This window comes from Podarcis erhardii, assembly GCF_964252035.2.
Source record: "Podarcis erhardii genome assembly, chromosome: 8".
NCBI classification, from domain to species: domain Eukaryota; kingdom Metazoa; phylum Chordata; class Lepidosauria; order Squamata; family Lacertidae; genus Podarcis; species Podarcis erhardii.
Window position 1 is genome coordinate 53,909,250 of NC_138499.1, and position 21,700 is coordinate 53,930,949.

A 21,700-nucleotide genomic window follows, 5' to 3' on the forward strand; every position below is an offset into this window, starting at 1 on the left:
TTTAAAGTATTGTTTGTTATCATTCTTGTAACACTGCAGAATCCGCTTATCTCTGGAGAAAGAGATAGAAAAGCTGAAGTCAGAAAAAATTCTGTGGAAATGGAAATATGAGGAGCTAAGAAAGTCCAAACAGCAGAGTCTAAAGCAGGTAGGTTGCAAAAGGCAGTTACCATGGGTAACTGAAAAATAAATAAATTTCTTCTCTTTTGTTGTCTTGCTCTCCCATACGTACAAACCTAAGATGCAGATTATGAGTTATGCCGAAGTAGAAATGAATACATCTTCCATGTTTTATTACATTTCCATGACTAGGCCCTACCCTGCTTTCAACCCACCTTCCGTCTGATTTAACATGGAAAATTCAGTAATTATTCCCAGGGTGTGGTTTGAAAAAACACATGTCCACCACCCTTCTGAAGCTGTGTCTGCATCAAAGTTAGAAGGTCAGAGTTACTGCCTCAGATCTATATGTACACTGCATTGGGATCCCTTATAGAAGACAGCTGGGATATAAATGTAATAAACCAAGATATGATCATCTGAACACAGCTTTTTACATATATTGCTCTACAACAACAACAACAACAACAACAACAATCCCATGGGGTTCTACTATAAGGTAAAATAGATTACACTTCCATACATGATACCTAATGCACCTGCTGAAGGTCATTTTTAGCAAATTGTGTATAGATTGTGTGCTATAGAAAATGAAACGATAATGAAAATCTAGTGGCAACTAACTTTTTAATGCTCTAAAATGGAACCTATGAAATAATTAGTAGGATCTTGCGATAGAAATATAGCCTCTCCAGAGAACTTGCTCAGGTTTCAGACCTTCATATATACTATCATTTATTTAAGACAGTTATATGCTGATTAATCGTTCACATTTCTCAGCTGTGGACATCAAAACAAACCATAGAAAAGGAAACAATAAAGCAATAAACATAAAACTGAACACTGCCTTGAAATTAACTGCTGGAACAAGAATGCCCTTAATCATGAGCATGAAGGGGAATGCCTGTCTAATCTCAGTTGTGAGACAGTCTTGGGCCCACTGCACTTAATGCACAGCTTCTAGTAGTCATAAAAACATAATATTCAATGTTAAGTCTCGTTATAATATTATTATCCTTGATTAGAATTCAGGTCTGAGTTTATGTGCCTTCTGAAATAGGGTGGGAAGGGCAGTACATATATAAAATAGTAATAATGTGAGCATCCATCGAAAGCTGCAAACTTATACACACTAACCTGCAAAGAAGATGCTGTTCCCAGATATTATAATATATGTCTGTTCTCTGCTAGTCCTATGGAAGTGATGATTAAGAACAGTGTTCATTTTAGTCCAAGAAACTTGCAGGTTCCTTCACTGACCACTGGTGAGCAGTATAGACTTGCAAATGCTTTGTTGCCAATAGCATGAATTCTCTCCCCTCCCTAGAAAATGTATTTGCTCATTATAAAATTGCTTTATGTTAGGTTTTTCTTTTCTTTTCTTTTTTTTGAAAGGCTGTATTTGTGATTTGAATATATAGCTATTTGTATTAGCACTTACATGTAATTGCATTGCTGGATGATATAGTATGTTCTCAATAATAATTTTTCTCTTAATCTTATAGAAAACATAGCTAGGTTACATAGGTAAATTAAGGCAAATTATCAGACTGAACAGAAAGAGTGTATCTGGATTTTGTTTAATCAAGGATGGATGGAAATTATTTTGAAATGCGACATGTGTGTTCAGTAGGTCTTTCAGCTGCAGGATAAATTGCTTGTAAAATGTATGGTGCAACTATAAATCACCATAATGCTTCCTTAGGGTGATTTCAGATGCTTCATTTTATCCAAAAGAATATTGCATCTTCAAGATCTACATCAATATGGCTTGTTAAAGGTTAAATCGGTTTTTAAATTATGTTTGAAGCAACCTAGGTATGTCTCCGTCATAGAACATGATGAGAGGATCAAATGATTGGGATTCCAATGTAGAGAAAAATGTTAAAAGAGATTTTGGAGATGCTTCCAACATAATAAAAAAAATGGTCCAGTTTATAAAAAAACTGCACCTGACTAAGTATAATTTGAGCATGGAAACACTGTCAGTAGATTAATGGAAGATTTTATTCCACATGAACAGCTGTCTACAGTGGTACCTCGGGTTACAGGTGCTTCAGGTTATGCGATTTCGGGTTGCGCACCACACCGAACCCGGAAGTACCAGAGTGGGTTACTTTTGGGTTTCAGTGCTCATGCATGTGCAGAAGCGCTAAATTGCGCTTTGCGCATGCACAGAAGCACTGAATACCTGTGCGTGCGCAGACACGGCGCTGTGGGTTGTGAATGTGCCTCCTGCACGGATCACGTTCACAACCCGAGGTTCCACTGTATTTCATTTCTGTCCTGTTCTCAGAGATCACTGTTTTCGTAGATTTATTTATTTTCAAGTTTATATGTCTACCTAGATCAGAAGTTTCCAATGTGCTGTATTCAAACTGTTGTTGGGGTTCAACTCACATCAACTTCAGCTAGCATGGCCAATGTTAGACATCAGGAGGGCACTACATTGGTTACCCTGACCTAGATTAATAGAGTCCTAAGTGCCCGAGATAACTGCTTGAACAGTTAAAGTGGTGGTGGGGGGGCTTAATCTCACACTGATGACACCCAAAAAGCTCAAGAAGAACATAGCAACTTCTTGAGTGTCTGGAGTCCCACCTTCCTTCCTACTTAGGGGTGCCAGATTCAAAATGGTTGCCAGGGGCAGATTCTTGCATCTTTGGTAGTTGTGTAGAAAAGATGATTGTAGCGTTTGTAGTTTAAATGGAGAGGACAGAAGCCCTATCCTCTTTTGCTTCATGTCCACCCACTGTAGCCCTTTATGCCCCGCTTACTTAGAAAGCTGAGTGCCCCTCTGCAGAAACTAGCAAGGCAACAGGTAGAGATACAGTAAGAAGGTTAACATGGAACTTTGGATTGTGGCCCTTCAATCTTAGCACAAAAGCAGGAGTGGGGAACTGGTGACCCTCCAGACAGTAGTGGAGGGTGTGATGAGTTGCAGACACTTCCCAGACCTCCTGGCAGATGAGACACTGCTGGTCACTAGCAGGGGAGGGGCGAGGTGGGGGCAAGGTCACTACAGTGCAAATGCACCAGTCAATTAAATCCAGCACTTTTCCTGGTCCATTGTCACTGTGCCACCATTCCCAGTGTTTCACCCCACCATCTTTAGTAACTCACCTGCCAGGAGATCAGGTAAGCATCTCTACCCTACCATGCCCTATACTTCTGCCTTTGGGTGTTGCTGGACTACAACTTTCATAATCCCTGACCCTTGACCATGGTAACTGGGGCTGATGGTAGGAGTTTGGAGTCTTTCAACATTTGGAAGGCCACAGTTTTCCCATGCTTGCGTTAAATATTATTTTACTACCATGATCAGCAGTAGGCTTCAGTGTGAATTATAGAACTTTTTAGAAAGCCATCAAATCGGGCTTGCTAACTCCTGAAGCTGAGAAACTAAGGAATGAAACTGAATCAATAGGGGGTGCAAAAGGTCCACCATCTTGAAGCCTTGGCTGTTTCGTAATGTGATAATTTAAAAGCAGTTTTCTCCTCCACTTGGCAAATAGAATGTAAACATACAACCCTACAATCATGCATTGAAATTCTGTGTACAGTGTTCAGATAAGTACCCACACCTGCTGCAAATGTAAACATACATCCACACCTGCTTAATTAAGTATGTAGAAAGAAGAGAAGTTAGATTTGTTCTTCCATACAGCTCCTGAAACTATGTATTTCTTTTACTTAAAAAAAAAAATCAAACAAGTTAGAATGTAAACAGAACTGTATCAACTTTGAAACAAAAGAAGGGCATGGAAGAGACTCATTCAAGCATCTTTTCTCTGTGTCTTATTTAAAGCACAACTTGATTTAGTTCAGCCTTTATGTTTTATGGAGCTGTATGCTGGCGATTGTATGGAGAACCAATATGCTTCCTCCTCTGCAAAATTAAAAGAAGAGCGGGGAAACCTCTTTCCAGCTTGGTAGATATAGATGTGTCTGTGAGATGTGTGGGTAATACATGATCTGTGCTTAAGGTTGTATCCATGTACGTTATCCTCAGAGTTGACCCATTAAAATTAATAGTCCTAAATTAGTCATATCCATTAACTTAATGTCTATTCTGAGTAGACCCAACATTAGATAACAACCCATTTTTTAAAAAAAAAATAATAATCATGTAATTTAGATTGTTTAATAATGTAACAGCAACAGAAACGTAAAGGGGTTAAACTCTATCTTCTTCATAAAGATAAATTCATTCACATTTGACATTTGACGTTTTCCCCCCTGAAGGATGTTTGTTGAAAATGTTTTCCCAATATACCATGCCTCTTTGCAGTGGCTTTTTCTTTCACAAAAAAGGGGCAGGAAATGAATGTGTTTGCCTGGCTTGCCAGCCAATTATTAGTGTGGCCAAATGCAAAAGTGGGCAAGGTTCCTGCTCCTTTAAGAATTGTGCAAAAAAAAAAAAGGGTGGAATTGACACCAATTTCCATCAAAGTGTCCTCAAAGCAGGTAGCCTTCAGATATTTTGGACTATGACATTCATTCTTTTTAATCCTTGGTCACACTGGCTGGGGCTTATGGAAGTTGTCCAACAAATCTGGAGGGCACCAGATTGAAGAAGGCTGAGCAGTAACACAAGGTATCATCTGGCAGAGGTGTTTCCCTGTCCTCCCAGCAAGTGAGTTACTGCTGCTTACTGGGAGGGGGTGAGGTGGTGCCACTATGCTAGCTTCCAGGCTGGTGGATCACTGATGCTTACGGGGAAGGAGGAGAGGAAGAGGGGTGATGTGGCAAGGAGGTCTGTGTAGTGAAAATGAACCAGCAGAGCCAATATGCCGCTCCTGCTGATGTGTTTGCACTGTGATGACGCATCCACCTTGTCTCCTCTTTCCCTCTCATAAGCATCACCGGCCCACCTTCCAGCAACCTAGTGTAGCACGTCCACCCCAATGGGCAATCCACATGTTCCCAAGACTGATTGAGGGGTTGTTGCAAAAACCAACAATTGTTTCAATAAGACAAGGGCCATTTCTCCAGGGAATCTCAAACACCTCCATGATCTTTCCTGTGTTTTTTATGTATCTGCAGCTCAGAAACACCCTAGTTTTCCCTCCACCTGTTTGATCTTTGTTAGAATTCTTGCTCAGCTGCAAGTTAGATTTCTGCTGTCTTCAAGATTGTCACCCTTTTTTCCACATGGAAGTTTGTTGCCCAGAATAAGTGTGTGTAGGGGGAAGGAAAGTACTTTCACCAGCTGTTGGATAGGAGGAAAGATTTGCAAGAGTCAGACCAATCTCCCTAATGACTGTCAAAGCTCCATATGTTAGGAAGATTGTAGTGAAGTGTTGCTTCCTTTAAATAATAAACAAGCAAACTCAACTTCAAATCATGAAAACCAAGCATACCCCGCTGTCACATTCCCATCCTTTGCAGCAAAGGGGCAATGAACAACAGTAATACAGTGTGGTTTCAAGTACCATTAAAACGTTGCGTTTGATGGAAGCACGGCACCATCCTTTGAAATGTAAACCAAATATCTGTTGTGAAACCTTGAAACACATGTGGGAATTAGCAAAGACTCTTTCTGCTTCCTGCAAAGTTAGGATGTCATTGAGGCAAATTAAGAGATGAAAGCTCGTGTTTTTACGTCAGATCTTCTAGTTCAGAATGCCCCAAAGCAGCTGCCCTTTGGAGACTTCAAATTAAATTAGAAGAAATAATTGCTATAATCCCTTTGCCTGAAACAATTTTTGCCATTTACATAGGGTTTTGAACACAGTTTGTATAATCTATTACCACTGCCACCCCTGCTGGTTTCTTCTGTCATAATCCAATCAACTACTAGAAAAGCATGCTAATGAGTCTTTAAAAATCCCATTTGGAATGAACATCAGGGGCTCCAGCTTTCCCTGCCTAGTTGTGGAATCTAAATTCGCAAAGTTCTCAAAAGCAATCTAAATGAAGCAAGGTGATACACGGGATTGTGGTTTTTGCTTTCCTGTGATGGAAATTCTTCTCTTCACTATGTGGAAAAACTTTATTATAGCAGAATGGAATGATAAATCCCTGATAGCATATATAACATGACCCCCACTAAATCAGTTCCGGGTATGTTCACAGTATCTTTCCATCACATAGAAGTAACACCCTACTGGCCTGATCCTGAATTTGCTTCAATTGGAAGTTCAATGAGGCTTAGTCAGTGCACACAAGATTACAGACTAAGGGTGTGTATACATTGTTGCTACATCGTTATTTCTTCAGTTTGGATCAAAGCTATTTTGGCAGCAGACACATCAAAAATAAGAAATGTTCACGGGAAATGACAGGATAGATATGGATTGTTATTGCAAGCATCATGTATACAATGCTTCTTAAACCATCAATGTGACCATTAACATTAAAAATCTGGCAATGGAAAATTCCTCTGATGCCTACCTTCCTTTGATGCTCTAAGCATGTGCTTATTTTGCTTAATGGTTAATCTAACCTAGGTATTTATGCAGTCCAAAAAAGAGAAAGTAAAAAGTAAAAATATTGACCCCTTTTAACCGGTGGCTCTCCAGTTATGGAATTGGATTCCATGTGAGCTCAGGCGAGCCCCTCCCTTGTTAAATTTAAATGAGTCTTAAAGATTCCACTTTTCCCAATGGCCTTTGGAGCTCAGTCTAAGGTATTGGATGCTGTTCTGTGGAGCTGGGTGGGTTACTTTGGTGGTATGCTGGCGTGTATCTTCCTGAGGTGGAATTGGATATTTTAATGGTTTTAACTAGTTTTATTGCTAGATTTTATGGATTTCTATTTGTACATGGCCTCGAGCCACTTTGAGAAGCAAATCTTGTTTACAAAGCAAGCTAAAAGCTTTTAAAAATAAATATATATATTTAAAAATACACTGATTTTACAAGTTTTTATAATGAAGAATCCAGTGCTGATAAGAGGAATTCGGAACTTAATGCTTTTATTGCTAAGTGCATTTCTGGACTAATACTTTATACTGGCCCATCTTAGACAGCTAGGCCCCAAACTGAAGCATTTGACATCTGTTCTTATGTTGTATTTTGCAATAAAATACAGTAGTTTCACTCCTGGCACTTTTGATTGGCTTTCCCAATCTGTTCTTTTCAAAGGGGGCCATCCACATTCATTAAAATCAATGTGGATTTTGCTATTGTGAGTCAATGAGGCAAAACAGAAGAATGGGCCAGCAAATCATCATTCCTTCCATAAAATTGTGCTTGAAAAAATACTCATTATTTTCTCTTTGTCTCTGTTGTAGTGTTGGTTTATGCTGAACTGTGACATTAGAATGGGTGATTCCTTGTGACAGTTTCAGCCTATAATTGCCTATAACAATTGGAGTTTTCTGTTTGCCTATGCTAAGCTTTGCAGTGGTGGTATGAATTTAAGTGTTCTACACTTGTGAGAGCTCCTTGTGTGTTTTAAAACCCTGGAAAACAAGGTTTTAAACCTCCTCATGTATCATAGTATCTTCTACCTTCAGAAATTCAGGCTCCAGGTTGTGGAAGGTGATGACAGATGCAATGCAGGGAAGGAGCTACAGCCTTTGAGCAGAATTCAACTAAGCTGTTGTGCTACAGAAGGCAGCATAAGAAATCCCACTAGCACAATGGGACTTCCCCCTTCTCTCACCTCCTCCCCACATAATTTCACAGGTCAGGTTGGGAGAGTGGGCACAACCCCCCAGAACAGAGCACAGGGTGAAGAGAGGGGAGATCGTTCTACCAAGCAAGCAGAAAGACTTGTGCTGATGGAGCAATCTCCTTAGCGTGATGTTGCATTCCTTTCTGTTTCCCTAATCATCTCACTCATGTGCTAAAATAAAGAGTCACAATCCAGTGAGTTTATTTAGCAGCATATTTTAAGCCAAGGAGAGTAACCTCGGGCAGAGGAACAAAGCTGGTCCTCCAGGCCTCTCTCTTTCACCCTAGAGATTCTCTCCTGACCATATGCTCACCTATTGGCTACATCCTCCTTGAATGATTTTGCCTGGCTGGAATGTGTTCTTGCATTGTGACAGTGCCTCTTGCTTGCTTGTCAGGGAGAAGTACAGAGAATGTGGGTGTGGGTGTGCCTAAAACCTCTGGCTTTTATATGGCTGGAATGTAATTACTGGGCAAAGGTGAGCATCACAGCCATTGCTCTGTTTACTTTTGCATCTGGACCTGTTCACCACTGAGATGTAGCAAACCTGTTTTTGCCTATGAGAGAATGTGGCCTTCAGGGCTAAAAAATTGTTTCCTTACCCCTGTTTTAAGCCATCTAGAGAATATCGTTCAGATGATGCTTGCAGATGATATCCTAATATTTCAGTGATGAGCCAACTTCTATTTTTCAGTTTGGTATACATAATGATGTACATCAGACTGAAGTAACAAGAATCACAGAAGGTTTAGAGGAAGACACTGGACCCAAATCTCAGAACTCTGTGAAGATCTGGGACTTACAAGCAGAGGTATGTTTAGATATTTCTGAAGTGTGTGTTTACACAACAAAAGTTTATAGATCCCTTAGAATTATTTTAAATATGCTTTCCTAAATATATGCAGAACACATGGGACCCTAGATGTAAGTAGTATTTATATTGGGGTGAAGGTTTCTATGGGAGACTATTAGGAGTCTGAAAAAACATATTGGAAGAGCACATTCAGTACATCTTGGTTGGAAAACTATTGGTTGAAGAGTTTTTAAAAAACATTTTCATAAATTCAGTTATTTTTGTCTTTGGGAATCTGTAGAAAATGAAGTTAGAATAAATGTTGATATTAAGGGAGGGAAAGGAGAACAACAAATTCTGTCTTTGAATAAAACAAATTCCTTCTAGTAGCACCTTAAAGACCAACTAAGTCAGTTCTTGGTATGAGCTTTCGTGTGCATGCACACTTCTTCAGATATCTGAAGAATCTGGTATCTGAAGAAGTGTGCATGCACACGAAAGCTCATACCAAGAACTGACTTAGTTGGTCTTTAAGGTGCTACTGGAAGGAATTTGTTTTGTTTTGACTATGGCAGACCAACACGGCTACCTATCTGTAACTGTCTTTGAATAGTTTGCTACAAAAGGGGTTTTAAAAAGGTAGAGTGGAGAATGATTTATATATACATGACTGAAGGGCCATGTACAAGTTCTTTGGATGAATCAATTTGAGAGACCCATTTTCCCTCCTTAGTTTCTTTGTGTAAACTTTAAAATGACTATCTGAGAGTAGAGAAGTTCAGGTAGGACTCTTAGTTTTGTGAGATTAAGATTAGGTGTGAGTTCTTGAATACACTCATATAGAAAATGTCCCCCCCCCCCCAAAAAAAAATAGAGTTCTGCACAAGCATGTTATTGTAAGAGCATTCACAAAAGAGAGAAAAGTTTGTCATTTAGGACACCATGAACTCCTAATCATTAAAGATACAGTTTTCACTATGGAATTTCTAAAAGACAAATTTACCGTACTTTTCCGTGTATGAGATTATGCTTTCTTACTTAAAAACTATGTTAAAAATTTGGGCTCATCTTATACATGGATAGGTGGCTTTTGCAATACGTGCATTTTCTAGCACCCCCCCCCCAAAAAAGCTGGACAACTCTGGGCCGCCACCCCCCCAAAAAAGCTCAACAACTCAGGGCAATCTCCCCCCATTTTCTAAATTTTGCATCCCCCAAAATAGGGGGCGTCTTATACACAGTGGCGTGCTATACACGAAAAAATATGGTAATATCTTTGGCCACAAATCCTTATCTCTCTCTAGCGTATCTTCATAGAAAATTAAAAGTATTTCCTCTCCCTCACTTTTTCACTAATGTGAAAAAGCACCCAACAGACAGCACCCAACCACAGCACACTGTGTATAAACCCCACACAGGGAGGCAACAAGGTGTGATTTTCATCAGGATGACAGTATGGAGAAAAGGGAGGTTTAATATGTTTCCCTTGCCTCTAACTGATCCTGATGAAAATTATACCCATTGCACTGCTGTATGGAGAAACAAGACAGAAAAAACTCTCACTGTTGCCACAGGAAACAGTTTCTGAAGGAAGGTGTTTTTTTGCCAGTCCCCCCTGTAGATCACTTGTGCCTTCTGAACAAGAATGGGAGACCATTTCAAGCAGCATGGGAGTTGGTGTCTAGGACAGTAGGGATGGGATAATAGGTAAGACTTTGCCCTTCTTTAAGCTGGAGCCTACAGTGGAATAGTAGCATTCATTTACAGCAGGGGACATCCAACTCCCAATATACTACGATCTACTCACAGTATAAAAAAACCTGGCAGTGATCTACCCATTGTCAGATCATTGTTACTGAGCTTTTTCTTGGGTGGGGGGAGATTGCTGAGGGGCCAGAGATCTACCAGGAGCACCCCGTGATCTGCCAGTAGATCACGATCTACCTGTTGGACATGCCTGATTTACAGGATCACAACTGGGCATCCCAGACAGTATATTTTCAACAGCAGCTGTTTTCAGACATTTTAACATGATGAAACCATTGTATTAGTTTACTGCCAAAAGCTTGCTTGCCGTGTTTATGGACCTGGAAATGGGAAACTGGTAACAGGCTCGTGGAAAAGTCTTAAGGGAGACAAAACATGAGATAAAATGAGTAGTGTGGATGATCCGATGTTCTTATCAAGGGCATAATGGTATTAAAATACTCTCTGGATGTCATTTGCTCTATGCAACCTGTCATCAATGTATAGTCAGGATACCTCAGAAACTATTGTTTCAAAGTAGCTTCCCACTGCAAACCATATATGATTGCTCTCCTCTCATTTAAAACCTGTGCAATTGTAGCATAGCTCTTTTGAACACTAATAGTCTTGTATTGATTTTATTTTGTCCTTGTTGAGCTCTTTAAATTTAAAACAGCTGTTTTGCCAGTAGTTGTTCAGGATAGCCTGAGGCATCGCTCTGTTGTCTTTAACAAGGATTCATGACCCCCTGGTGTAGGAAGTCTTTAGGTCATTTTTGGGTTGCTTGTTTATGAAGAAAAAGAGGGTGAGCATTAAAAATGGACTATTCACTAAGGGTTATCAGAGTAAAATTTCCCCCAGAAACATAGTAAATTGATAATAACAAACCTCCTCTGCTGTGAATAGGCTTCTCTATTATGTAAAGTAGTAAAAAGAATATATATATATATTCACACATATACACACACAAGTGTTGTTCCCACAAGTGGTTATGGTTCAAAGCATGCATGACAATTGCAGAGTCATTTGTTTAAAAACTGCCCTAATTATTTATAAAGCAAGAGACAATTTTAGAACAAAAGGGGCACATGGATGAGGAGAATGGAACCTTTCCTTTGGGGGAATGGTCATAGCTCAGTGATAGAGCATCTGCTTTGTTTGCAAGAGGGTTCTAGGCAACTTCAGGTAGAGCTGAGAGGGGCCCCAGTCTAAAACTTTGGAGAGCCATTGACAATCAAGGTAGGCATTACTGAACTAGATGAACCAATGGTCAAACTCACTAAGAGGCGGTTTCCTATGTTTCTCCCACCACCTTCTGTTCCTAGGTTGCATTCACACAGCAATTTATTTGGTGCATCCCCAAACTCGGCCCTCCAGATGTTTTTGGGACTACAATTCCCATCATCCCTGACCACTGGTCCTGTTAGCTAGGGATGATGGGAATTGTAGTCCCAAAACATCTGAAGGGCCGAGTTTGGGGATGCTTGCCCTAACTCTTAATTTCCACATTATATTTGAGCTTTCATACAATGTAAATCCCACTTCTGGGAATCTAGAGGAAGTTGAGAGCTCATTTCCGTGTTAATTGCTTCCAGGGGAAAAAAATTATTTGCAAATCCATTAACCCAGAAAACTACGGGGGTAAAGTGACAAAATTAGGGGGAGTAGACGAGCATACAGTTCTTTCCTGCCTATTTTATGGGAGAAAGCATACAGGGAAAAGAAGCACACACATATGGAAAGGGTGAGAGAGTAGCAACATTGCCCAATGACATTTGTTGTGTGTCACAGCACACTCATAGGTGTGACTGAAATTTAGCATGATGTGCTAGTATATTGGTCAGAAAGCCATACTTCCAGAAAGCAACCACTACTGCAGGTTGAAATGAAAGCAAAATGAAGATGTGTTCAAGAAGGACACTTACAAACTGGAACGTGTCCAGAGGAGGGCAACCAAGATGGTCAAGGGCCTGGAAGCGATGCCTTATGAGGAACGGCTGAGGGAGCTGGGCATGTTTGGCCTGGAGAAGAGGAGGTTAAGGGGTGATATGATAGCCATGTTCAAATATATAAAAGGATGTCACATAGAGGAGGGAGAAAGGTTGTTTTCTGCTGCTCCAGAGAAGCGGACACGGAGCAATGGATCCAAACTACAAGAAAGAAGATTCCACCTAAACATTAGGAAGAACTTCCTGACAGTAAGAGCTGTTCGACAGTGGAGGAGTGGTGGAGTCTCCTTCTTTGGAGGTCTTTAAGCAGAGGCTTGACAACCATATATCAGGAGTGCTCTGATGGTGTTTCCTGCTTGGCAGGGGGTTGGACTCGATGGCCCTTGTGGTCTCTTCCATGATTCTATGATTCTATGAAGATGCTAATACAATATTCCCCACTTCTGAATGAAATCTTAGTCTCTCCCAACTCCCCCAAGGCATTATTCCCCTCAGATATTAGGAATGAGCTTGCCTGGGGGGAAAGTACTTGGAAATATAAAAAGGTAAGCAAGCTGTTGTGTATTAATCACAACATTTCTATTAAATCATTATTAGCAGGCATCATTTTACAGTCTGAAGAACCATGCCTCCGCTACAATAATAAGTAAAATGTCCTCTCTCCAATCAAAAAATAAAGAAAAGCCTTAATGTAATAGATAAGTACAGGCTTCCTCAACCTCGGCCCTCCAGATGTTTTGAGATAACAATTCCCATCATCCCTGACCACTGGTCCTGCTACCTAGGGATCATGGGAGTTGTAGGCCAAAAACATCTGGACGGCTGAGTTGAGGAAGCCTGGATAAGTAGAACATGTCTTTGGAACATTTCGAAATGTTCCCAAACATATAGCCTTGGAAAGAGTTCTGTATCATATCAAAGCTTGTACACAAATTCTAGGCCAATCTTTGTGTGTTCTGTGTGTTTTGTTCTGTGGGGACTACACAAAGATGTAGTCCCCGCATTATTTTAGGTATTTACTTTATTGCAATTCAGTCTTCAAACTGAAGAAAAGCAATCCATTTAATAGAAAAAATCCATTTAGTAGAAAAAAATCTTTTTATTCAAGTAAATTTTTTGGATATGTGAACTGAAATTTCTCAGATGTCCAGGATAAATATACTTGCCTTTTTACCCCATATCTATGTGTCAGGCAGTCCTACCTGCCTAATAGTTTGGCTGGGATTCACTCTTGGGTGCTTTTGTAATTTCTTTCCTTTCCTGAATCCAGTGAAGAATAAAAATTACATTGATTAGTCAGCATTGCAGAAAGATGAATTGCTTAGGATGGAAATTGAGGACCGAACTAAACATTCTACAGCAGATGTTGGTAACATTTGCCTGCTAGTTCTGTTTGCTTTTTATGAAAAGCAGTCTTCCAGCTTCAATCATTAGCCTTCAAACTTCACACTTCTCCAAATTATGCAATTCAGTTCTCCAACCCCAAAATATGCACAAAGCACATATATATTAGTGAAAATAACACAGAAAATAGGGACATTGCTTGTAAAAATATGTGCATTAGGTAACATTGCATAAAAATGAATATATTAAAAGAAATGCTGGTGAATTTCCATAAGGACTTTAAGAAAAAAAATATTATAAAGTGCTGCAAAAAATGAGATTGGAAAAATGAGAAAATGAGGAAAATCCAAAATGGCAGTTGTCCATCGCTAGCTGCAATGTCCCTCTGGAATGTTTTTAAGGTGTGAGAAGCTTCATCTGAGTACTCCTCGTGTTGCAGTACTTATATTTTCAAAGGATCCACAGATCACATGGACTAATCAGCTGACAAGACTGTTTTTCATTTCCTAACTTGTTTCCTAACATCTCCATGTATGTCTTCGACTAGCCATAACTAGTGAGCAATAGGATGTTGTTTTTTAAATGGTTACTCTTTGCCACCATACTAGTCTTCATTAAAAAATATATTGGAAAGGCAGGGATAGATAGATAGATAGATAGATAGATAGATAGATAGATAGATAGATAGATAAATATCCTGGGTTTGGCCAGAGTTTACATCTTCTATACTTTTGTGCTGATAGTACGAACAATGAAAAATGCAAGCTAGTCTAAGAAATCAATAAACCTGGCTTCAGATACTGCTTCTTTTCATCTGTATGACCCATCAGATGATACCAAGTTACGAAAAGACAGTATGTATGTCTCTCTGTATTGTTATGAGTTTGTGGGTTCAAGACACCTATAATTTATGGATTTAATAGGTGTTAGAATTTATTTAATGCTTGTAGAGTTAAACTGGAAGTCAGACTCTTAGTAGCTGGATTCATCTTCCCTTGTTAGGAGATCACCTGACAGATAGGACATTAACAGAGAACAAAGACAAGGAGATGGGCCATCAGCAAAGCAGAGACTCTCTGTGCAAATGGGTGGAGCTCCACCCTGAGCTCTGAGATTGGTAGTCAGTAGACAAGGCTAGAAATTTTGTTAGGAGGAAGTTTTAGGATTTCAGCTTTCTGTGGCATGATCAAGGGGGAAAGGTATCGGTCTGTTAAAAGCAAGTAAGAGAGTGGGGCCAGAGCACAATGTGGACTACGGTACCTGCTTTGAATTGGGAGACTGCAGCAGTGGGCGAGATGGGATTCTCTTGCAGTGTAATGCTTTGAAGCCCTACACTGTAGCGTCAGGTTATATATATGTATAAATAAACCATATAGCATAAAGACATGTAACAGTATATAAGGAGCTAGGAGCTCCATGCATAAATCCCAGCAGAATCCTGGGAGCTGTTCTGTATGTCATAGCTGTTTGACATCTCAAGCATATTAAGAACCCTGGATTAATTTGCCTGCATAATAGTTGCATGGGCCCACAAGTTTAATTTGCCTACAGCTGTGTGTCTTTTCCAGGAAAAGGGTTCTTGTCTTCACAGATTCTGCCATCCTCCTCTTCCATTTTCCAGACGGAAATACCACAGGCTGAAAGTACATCAGTATGGGAAAGAAGAAAAAACCTTGAAATAGAAAATCAAGAACTGGGTATAGACAACAGAAGATTAAAGGCCAAGATGAAGGATCTTCAAGATCTTCTGGACAGAAAAAGTAAATTGCCTGCAATTCATCTGTGTGGAGATCTCAAGATGCCATACAGTGAACTGCTGGGGGGAAATAAGGTATGATGCTTAGTTACTTAATTCAAGCATTTCGGCAAGGGGTAGTTTGAGCTGTAGCACATACTTCTCCCACATTTCATCCTCATCCCTGACTTCCACATTTTAGATGGGGCTCTCTTATGGAGAAAGTGCCTATACAGAGACCTGCATCCAAGCTAGAAACCTGCACATTCTACAGAGTTCTACACCTAATGTGTGAACATTGCAGTGGAGCCTAAAAGCTGCATAATTTTGGAGGTGGAGCCAGTGGTGGGACCCTTTTCTACACATGATGCCACCTGACACAACTCATAGCAGAAGGGAGCTTTAATTGAATTTATTATCAGCATTCTTTTCTGCATAAAATATCAATTACCCGGTCATGATTTCTGCATTAAACATGTTATTAATTATATTTATACTTCACACAATAATAGTACAAATAAGCATCAAAGGAATATTATTATAGCTATAAAAAAGCACTTATTTTTCAATGAATATTTGAAGATAATTGCTTTAGCAGTCTGCCAAAAGTCAGGGGTTTTTGCAGTGGGTCAGCCAAACAGAATTTTATAGGATGCATCCACATTGGCTGTTTGTGCATGATCTGCTATGGTTATATGTGATATTCATGATTTCAGACAATAGCTTGCATTGTAAATCACCAGGATATTCATGAAAGCATATCTATAGCAGCCTATAAGACTGCTATATCTGGATGATCATAACACTATTAAGAAGCAATAGAGTTAGAGTGGATCAGGACACTGATCAAATAAATTCCTCTCGTGTGTTTAGAGTTTGTTTTGAATTGCTTCTTTTTGGTAGCCCAGACCAGGACCACATCTTATGGGAAAAAATAAAATAAAACGACAAGATAATGTAGCATGAACAGAAGATCATTTATCTTCATTGGATGTGTTGCCAGTGCTTAATTTGTAAAATGAGCGGTGTCAGTGCTCAACAGTGCCAGATGCTATCACAGGAGCTTTGGGCTGACTGTCAATACAATACTGGGGGGTGGGGGTGGAATTCTGCATTTACATAGAGGCATTTATCCCTCTCGCCAAATGCAAAGGATGGCATGCAAGTCTAAGAGTTCGAGGATCCAGTTGTTGCTGTTGGAATGGTTTGTGGGGTTTAAGTCAGGCTGGCTTTAAAGGTACACCAGAAAAACAACAGAATATCCAGCCCTCAACACCCCAAAGTACAAAGACTGTGCAATTTACTCGTTAGTCAAAGAAGTCTTTAGGTTTCCATTTTCTAGGCAGGCTAGAAACCACCAAAGATATAGAGCTGGGATAGGTGGATAGCCAGTGTTGTGCCCTCCAGGTGTTAATGTCTCTAACTCCCATTATTCTTAGTCAATAGTTGTGCTACATGGAGCTGATAGAAGTTGAGGTCCAGCAACATTTGAGGGGCAGCATATTGGGTACCCCTGTTGTAGACCTAAGAGAAAGGGAAGTGGAGAACTAAGGAACTAAGTCTAGAGAAAGGGGGAACCAGCTTGAACAGGAGACACCACAGAACAAAAAGGATGTGAGATTTGGAAAAATCCATCCCAAGCTAAAATCAAGAAGCCAAAGGAAAAAGTTTGGGGGTAGCATTTACAAGGCAAGCATTTATTTATTTTTTAAGTTCTTACTAACTTTGCATTCACTGGTCTGGAGGAGCAGCAATTATTCTCAATGTTTGTAGTAGTTCCATGCATTATTGCTCACTTGGGCAGCTGCCTCAAGGCCAAACTAAATGAGACACCATTCAAGCAATTAGCTTTTTAAATAACGCCATGAATGGGAGCTTTCCCCTTTATGCACATAGCAGGTATTGGGGCTTGATCAAGACTGAGAACCAGGGAAAGGATAAAAGGTAAAAGGTCCCTATCCTGTGTCAGGGTCCCAGTTCAGATCAGCACCCTTGTGCTTGCTATTTATATTAAAACAACAACAACAACAACAACAACAACAACAACAACAACAACAACAACAACAACAACACTTGTAATTGTGTGATTGGTGTCTTATCAAGTTTGGTCCTGTAGCTGGTCCAACCTACATTTGATTTCAAATTCCCACTTGGACGCCAACAATCAAGTGATTGACAATAGAACTATTTACAAAGGAAAGGAAAAGAGAGAGTCAGTCATGGGAGCTCCATTCATACAAACACAGTTCTAAACCAGCTTTTTCAACACCACTGTTTTCTGCACAAGAACCAGCCTATGGACATTGCAGGAGGCTGGACTAGATGATCCTCAGGGTCTCTTCCAATTCTACAATTCTATGATTCCATATCAGAGTTGCTACCTCTGAGATATATACCTCAGATAATAGACTCCCACCCTTAAATAAGTAACTAGTGTGACTGTTCCTCCCTAGCTTTAGCAGTGTTTCTTGTTGTCACTGAAAGAAAAATAGCCGAAGTGTGTAAAGAAAAATAGAGAAGTGTGTAGCCTTCTCTTTCTGATCATGAGCACAATACCTTGGGGATAAATGTTGAGACAAGATTATATCTGAATTTGGACCAACTGTGCATTTCTCTGTTCCATGGAGAGACTCCAGTTACATGAAACTTTTAGACTATACTACAAACAAAATACGGGTTTTATTTCACCAGGCTTTTGTGTTGACCCCTTTACTGTGATAGAATAACGCATTATTACTTTTCCACCTTTCCATCTACAGTTTCTATGACTGGTATATATCATATTTCGCTTTAGCCCTACTGCCAAGTTTTTTAGACAGCTGCCTTGATTGCATGAAAGATGTGTATCAAATCTAATCTTCACTGTACTTGAAACTTTTAAAAAACAACCTACAGTTTTTTTCAAACATATTATGTATGACTGTAGAAAATGTGGTTTTACTGTATTTTATTAGAGATATAAAACATAGGAATCAAAATGCTTTACATGGCCTATGCAAGTTTTATATACTTCAACTTTTAACTACTCATATGACAGGCTGAAAGCAGAGAAATATATCATTCACATGGAAATTCATATCTATGTTTTAAAAAACATTTCCCTAAAACTATATTTGCGATCATAGCAGCTCATAGCTTATCTTTAAATACATATATGGGTTACAAGCTTTCCCATGTCAAGAATAACAAATTGATGACTACCATCATTTGATCTGGATTAAATAGATGGTTGGAAGGTGGGGGGGGGGGGGGAGATTCAGACTAGAAGCATTAGATGTATTTTAATTTCCAACGATATAGTGAGTTTATCTGGCTAAGTTTCCAATGACCTAACTAATCGGCTTACAAACTGATACCGTATGCTGTTGCAGAGAGAAAAGAGAAAAGGGATGCAGTGGTAGCAGGGGGGATGGGACACAAGCAGTGTAAGGAGGTCCATTTGCTTTCAGATACAAAGTGGAGCCCATGCAGGTTCATCAGAGTCACTGGGTCATCAGCCCCATCAGTTATACCTGTTCTCCACCCAATGCATTCACTTGCAAACACTTCCCACCTCCCTAAAATGGGACAATTTCATTTAGCCTAATGTATAGCATGAGATCATTCATTCTTAGCCAGCAGACCTGTCCATAGTGAGGAATTAACTCCTTATTGTCAAAAGTACATTTACAAATTAGGAAAGGGCATGTTTATCAATCCCGGGTCTCTTAGCTACTCCTAGGTGTGCACCCAATGCAGCAACAGCGAGGCCCCGCCTCCAGCCTCTGCTTATGTATCTCCCCCACCTGGGCTGCATGCAAGCAGGGAACAACTCTGCCTACATGCAGTGCCATCTTTACCATGGGGGGGGGGTGTTTCTGTACATCCCCGGTATAGAAGAGACTGCGACCCACATCCAGTGGAGCTGTGGGCATGCGTTAGCAGAGTTCCGCAAGAAGCGAGACTGTGTAGGTATGCGGCATCACGAATTTTTGTTTATTTAACATGGCTAGTGTGAACAGGGTCTCACACATGCATCTTCTCTGTTCGAGAGTAGGGAACAAAAAGCAGAAGAACAAGAGCACAAAGAATGGAAGTTCTCTGGTCTGAGTTTCCGTTCCCACACTTCCATCAGTATGGAATGTAAATAAGGATCACATGATCCAGCAATGAGAGAATGAATTAGTACTGACATCCTCCCCCATTTCATGACATCATTGCTGCAGACTTTAGCAGAGTTGCAGCTTATTTACAAATACACTCAGTTGTTCTTTGTTAACAACTTTTGATAACAAATCAGCAGGAATTTCCTTTCCTGGCATATAGGACACATTTATGAGCTCCCTGTGGATACAATCCCTTGCATGACATAACTTGATCTGCAAGTATTTGGTTCCTTGCTTACACCCTTCACTCCTCCACTGCTCAACATAGCCCAGTCTTCAAGGCGGCGTTTCTAATCAGCAGCAGGCTTTCTCAGCAGAAGGTTTGAATATCCTTGTTAATACGTATATTGGCCAAGACTGGCCAACAGTAGCGATAAAACGGTTAAAACTTCTAACAGAGGTAAGATAATTAAAAGTCTAGCAAAAACAGCTATAAAAACGGCTATAAAAGGCTGTAAAAGGCTATAAAAGGTTTGTAATCCAGGAGGGTTCACGGAGGAGAAGTTGTTACAGCCGCCATCTTGGGCGGGTCCACTCATCAGAATTAAGCAAAGCTAAGCATGATTTGTTGTCCTGATAAGCCTGTATAGGACATGACACAGTATGGAATGTAAATAAGGATCACATGATCCAGCAATGAGAGAACAAATTACTGACAAGGGGTGCGGGGCACCCGGGCACCGAATTCTGGGGGTTGCTAGGTGGGAGAGCAGGGAGAGCTCTCTGGAAAGTCTTGCTCACCAAAGCCAGGAGGAGGAGGAGTGACAGGAAAGAGGGAGAGACAGACAGAAAGAAAACATGCCTATCTAGTAACGGGAGCATGCACTGGCTCCAGAACCTTCCCAAGAAGAACTCGTATATGCGCATTCGCAAGGGCCCTCCCAGCTCCTCTAGAAATAAGGTTGCTCCCACAATGAAAGGCTGCCTGAGATGGCTCTCCATACGCATGTGCACAGTGCCCACCCATCTCATTTTTCAGACACCTCCCTATGACCGCAAGCACATGTGTGGAGTCTTTACACCGGCTCTCAATGTGTGGAGGCAGGAGAAGGAAGGGTGGAAGCCCTTGATGCTACACCAGTCTAACCAGTCTCTTCCTCCTCCTGCACCTGTTCTTCACTCTCCAGTCCTGCAGCTTCTCCTGCCTCTGACTCTCGTCTCCTGGCTATTGCAGGCTCTCCCAGTTCACCAGTCCTTCCAAGCGCCCATCTCCTGGAGCCCACACATATTATTTAGATATAGGAACAGTTCATTTGCAAGTAATCATGCTAGATACATTTTGTACTTCATACGGCCTGCTTTACAGTTTTGTCATGGCTGCATGCTTTCCTGGGACCAGAATGTTTCATGTTTTCTGTTTGACTTCTAAAAGCCATTTGTGTCCTGCTTCAATGTTAGTGGTTAAGCTGGTTATCAAAAACTATAGTGTGATCATTTTTAGCAGCTGAACTGAACTTTCCAAGGTGTCTATTTCATGAACTTCTGATGAAATTCCATTTTATGATGGCCCCAGCTCATTTACATTTAAATCTAACCACTTTCAGACATTCTTCTGAAATGTGTGAATAGAATAGTTTAATTTCAAAAGTGGGGATTGAAGGTGAGATTGTAGAAAGTTTATATGGGCAATTTATATTCTAGTGATCGGGACACGGATATTTAAAAGGAGACCAGAGGCATTGTGATAATCAATTAATTCTGTCTGAAATGGAAACGTTAAATCTATGCTTATCACTCATGTTTTGACATTTCTTTGAAATGCAAGCGCCATTGCATATATTTATATCTATGACTTCTGAATATAGATAAATCAGTCTTGATTCAAAATACTGCTAGAAATTGTTGTTCAGTTTTTCCTGTTTATTTCATATATCCGGCATTAGAGGGACATTTAATATGTTAGAAGTGCAATCCTAACCTCTGATCCATGGCACTGGAGACGCTTAGGAAGAGGAAAGCATATTCCTCCACTCGCATGGTGTGGGAACTCTTCCACAATGGATGTCCTGGCCTGCCATTCATAATGAGGAAAAAGAAATAATGATCACTCTGTATTCTTGAGTGGAATGGGGGAGGACTTTGGCTTTTCCTGATCTGAATCATAAGGATTGCTTTTCTAATGAGTGGCTATAAATAAATAAAACACATTGCATGGCAATATGACCTGAAAGTAGGCTGTGCCACCGCAGTAGAAAAGTTGGTTTGTTAATGTATATATACATTTGCCTTCATTGGTTTAATCAAA

At 40.2% G+C, this 21,700-nt stretch overlaps 1 protein-coding gene across 3 annotated transcripts in view; it reads left to right on the plus strand.

Moving 5' to 3' along the window:
• CCDC102B (coiled-coil domain containing 102B) overlaps nucleotides 1-21,700 on the plus strand; it is a 99,401-nt gene that overhangs the window by 39,123 nt on the left and 38,578 nt on the right. For 2 of the 3 annotated variants that reach the window (XM_081875117.1, XM_081875116.1), the window contains 3 exons: nucleotides 40-148; nucleotides 8,438-8,554; nucleotides 15,197-15,406. In XM_081875117.1, the coding sequence (XP_081731243.1) occupies nucleotides 40-148; nucleotides 8,438-8,554; nucleotides 15,197-15,406 (436 nt within the window). The remainder of the gene's footprint in view (nucleotides 1-39; nucleotides 149-8,437; nucleotides 8,555-15,196; nucleotides 15,407-21,700) is intronic. The other variant, XM_081875118.1, reaches the window with a different exon arrangement.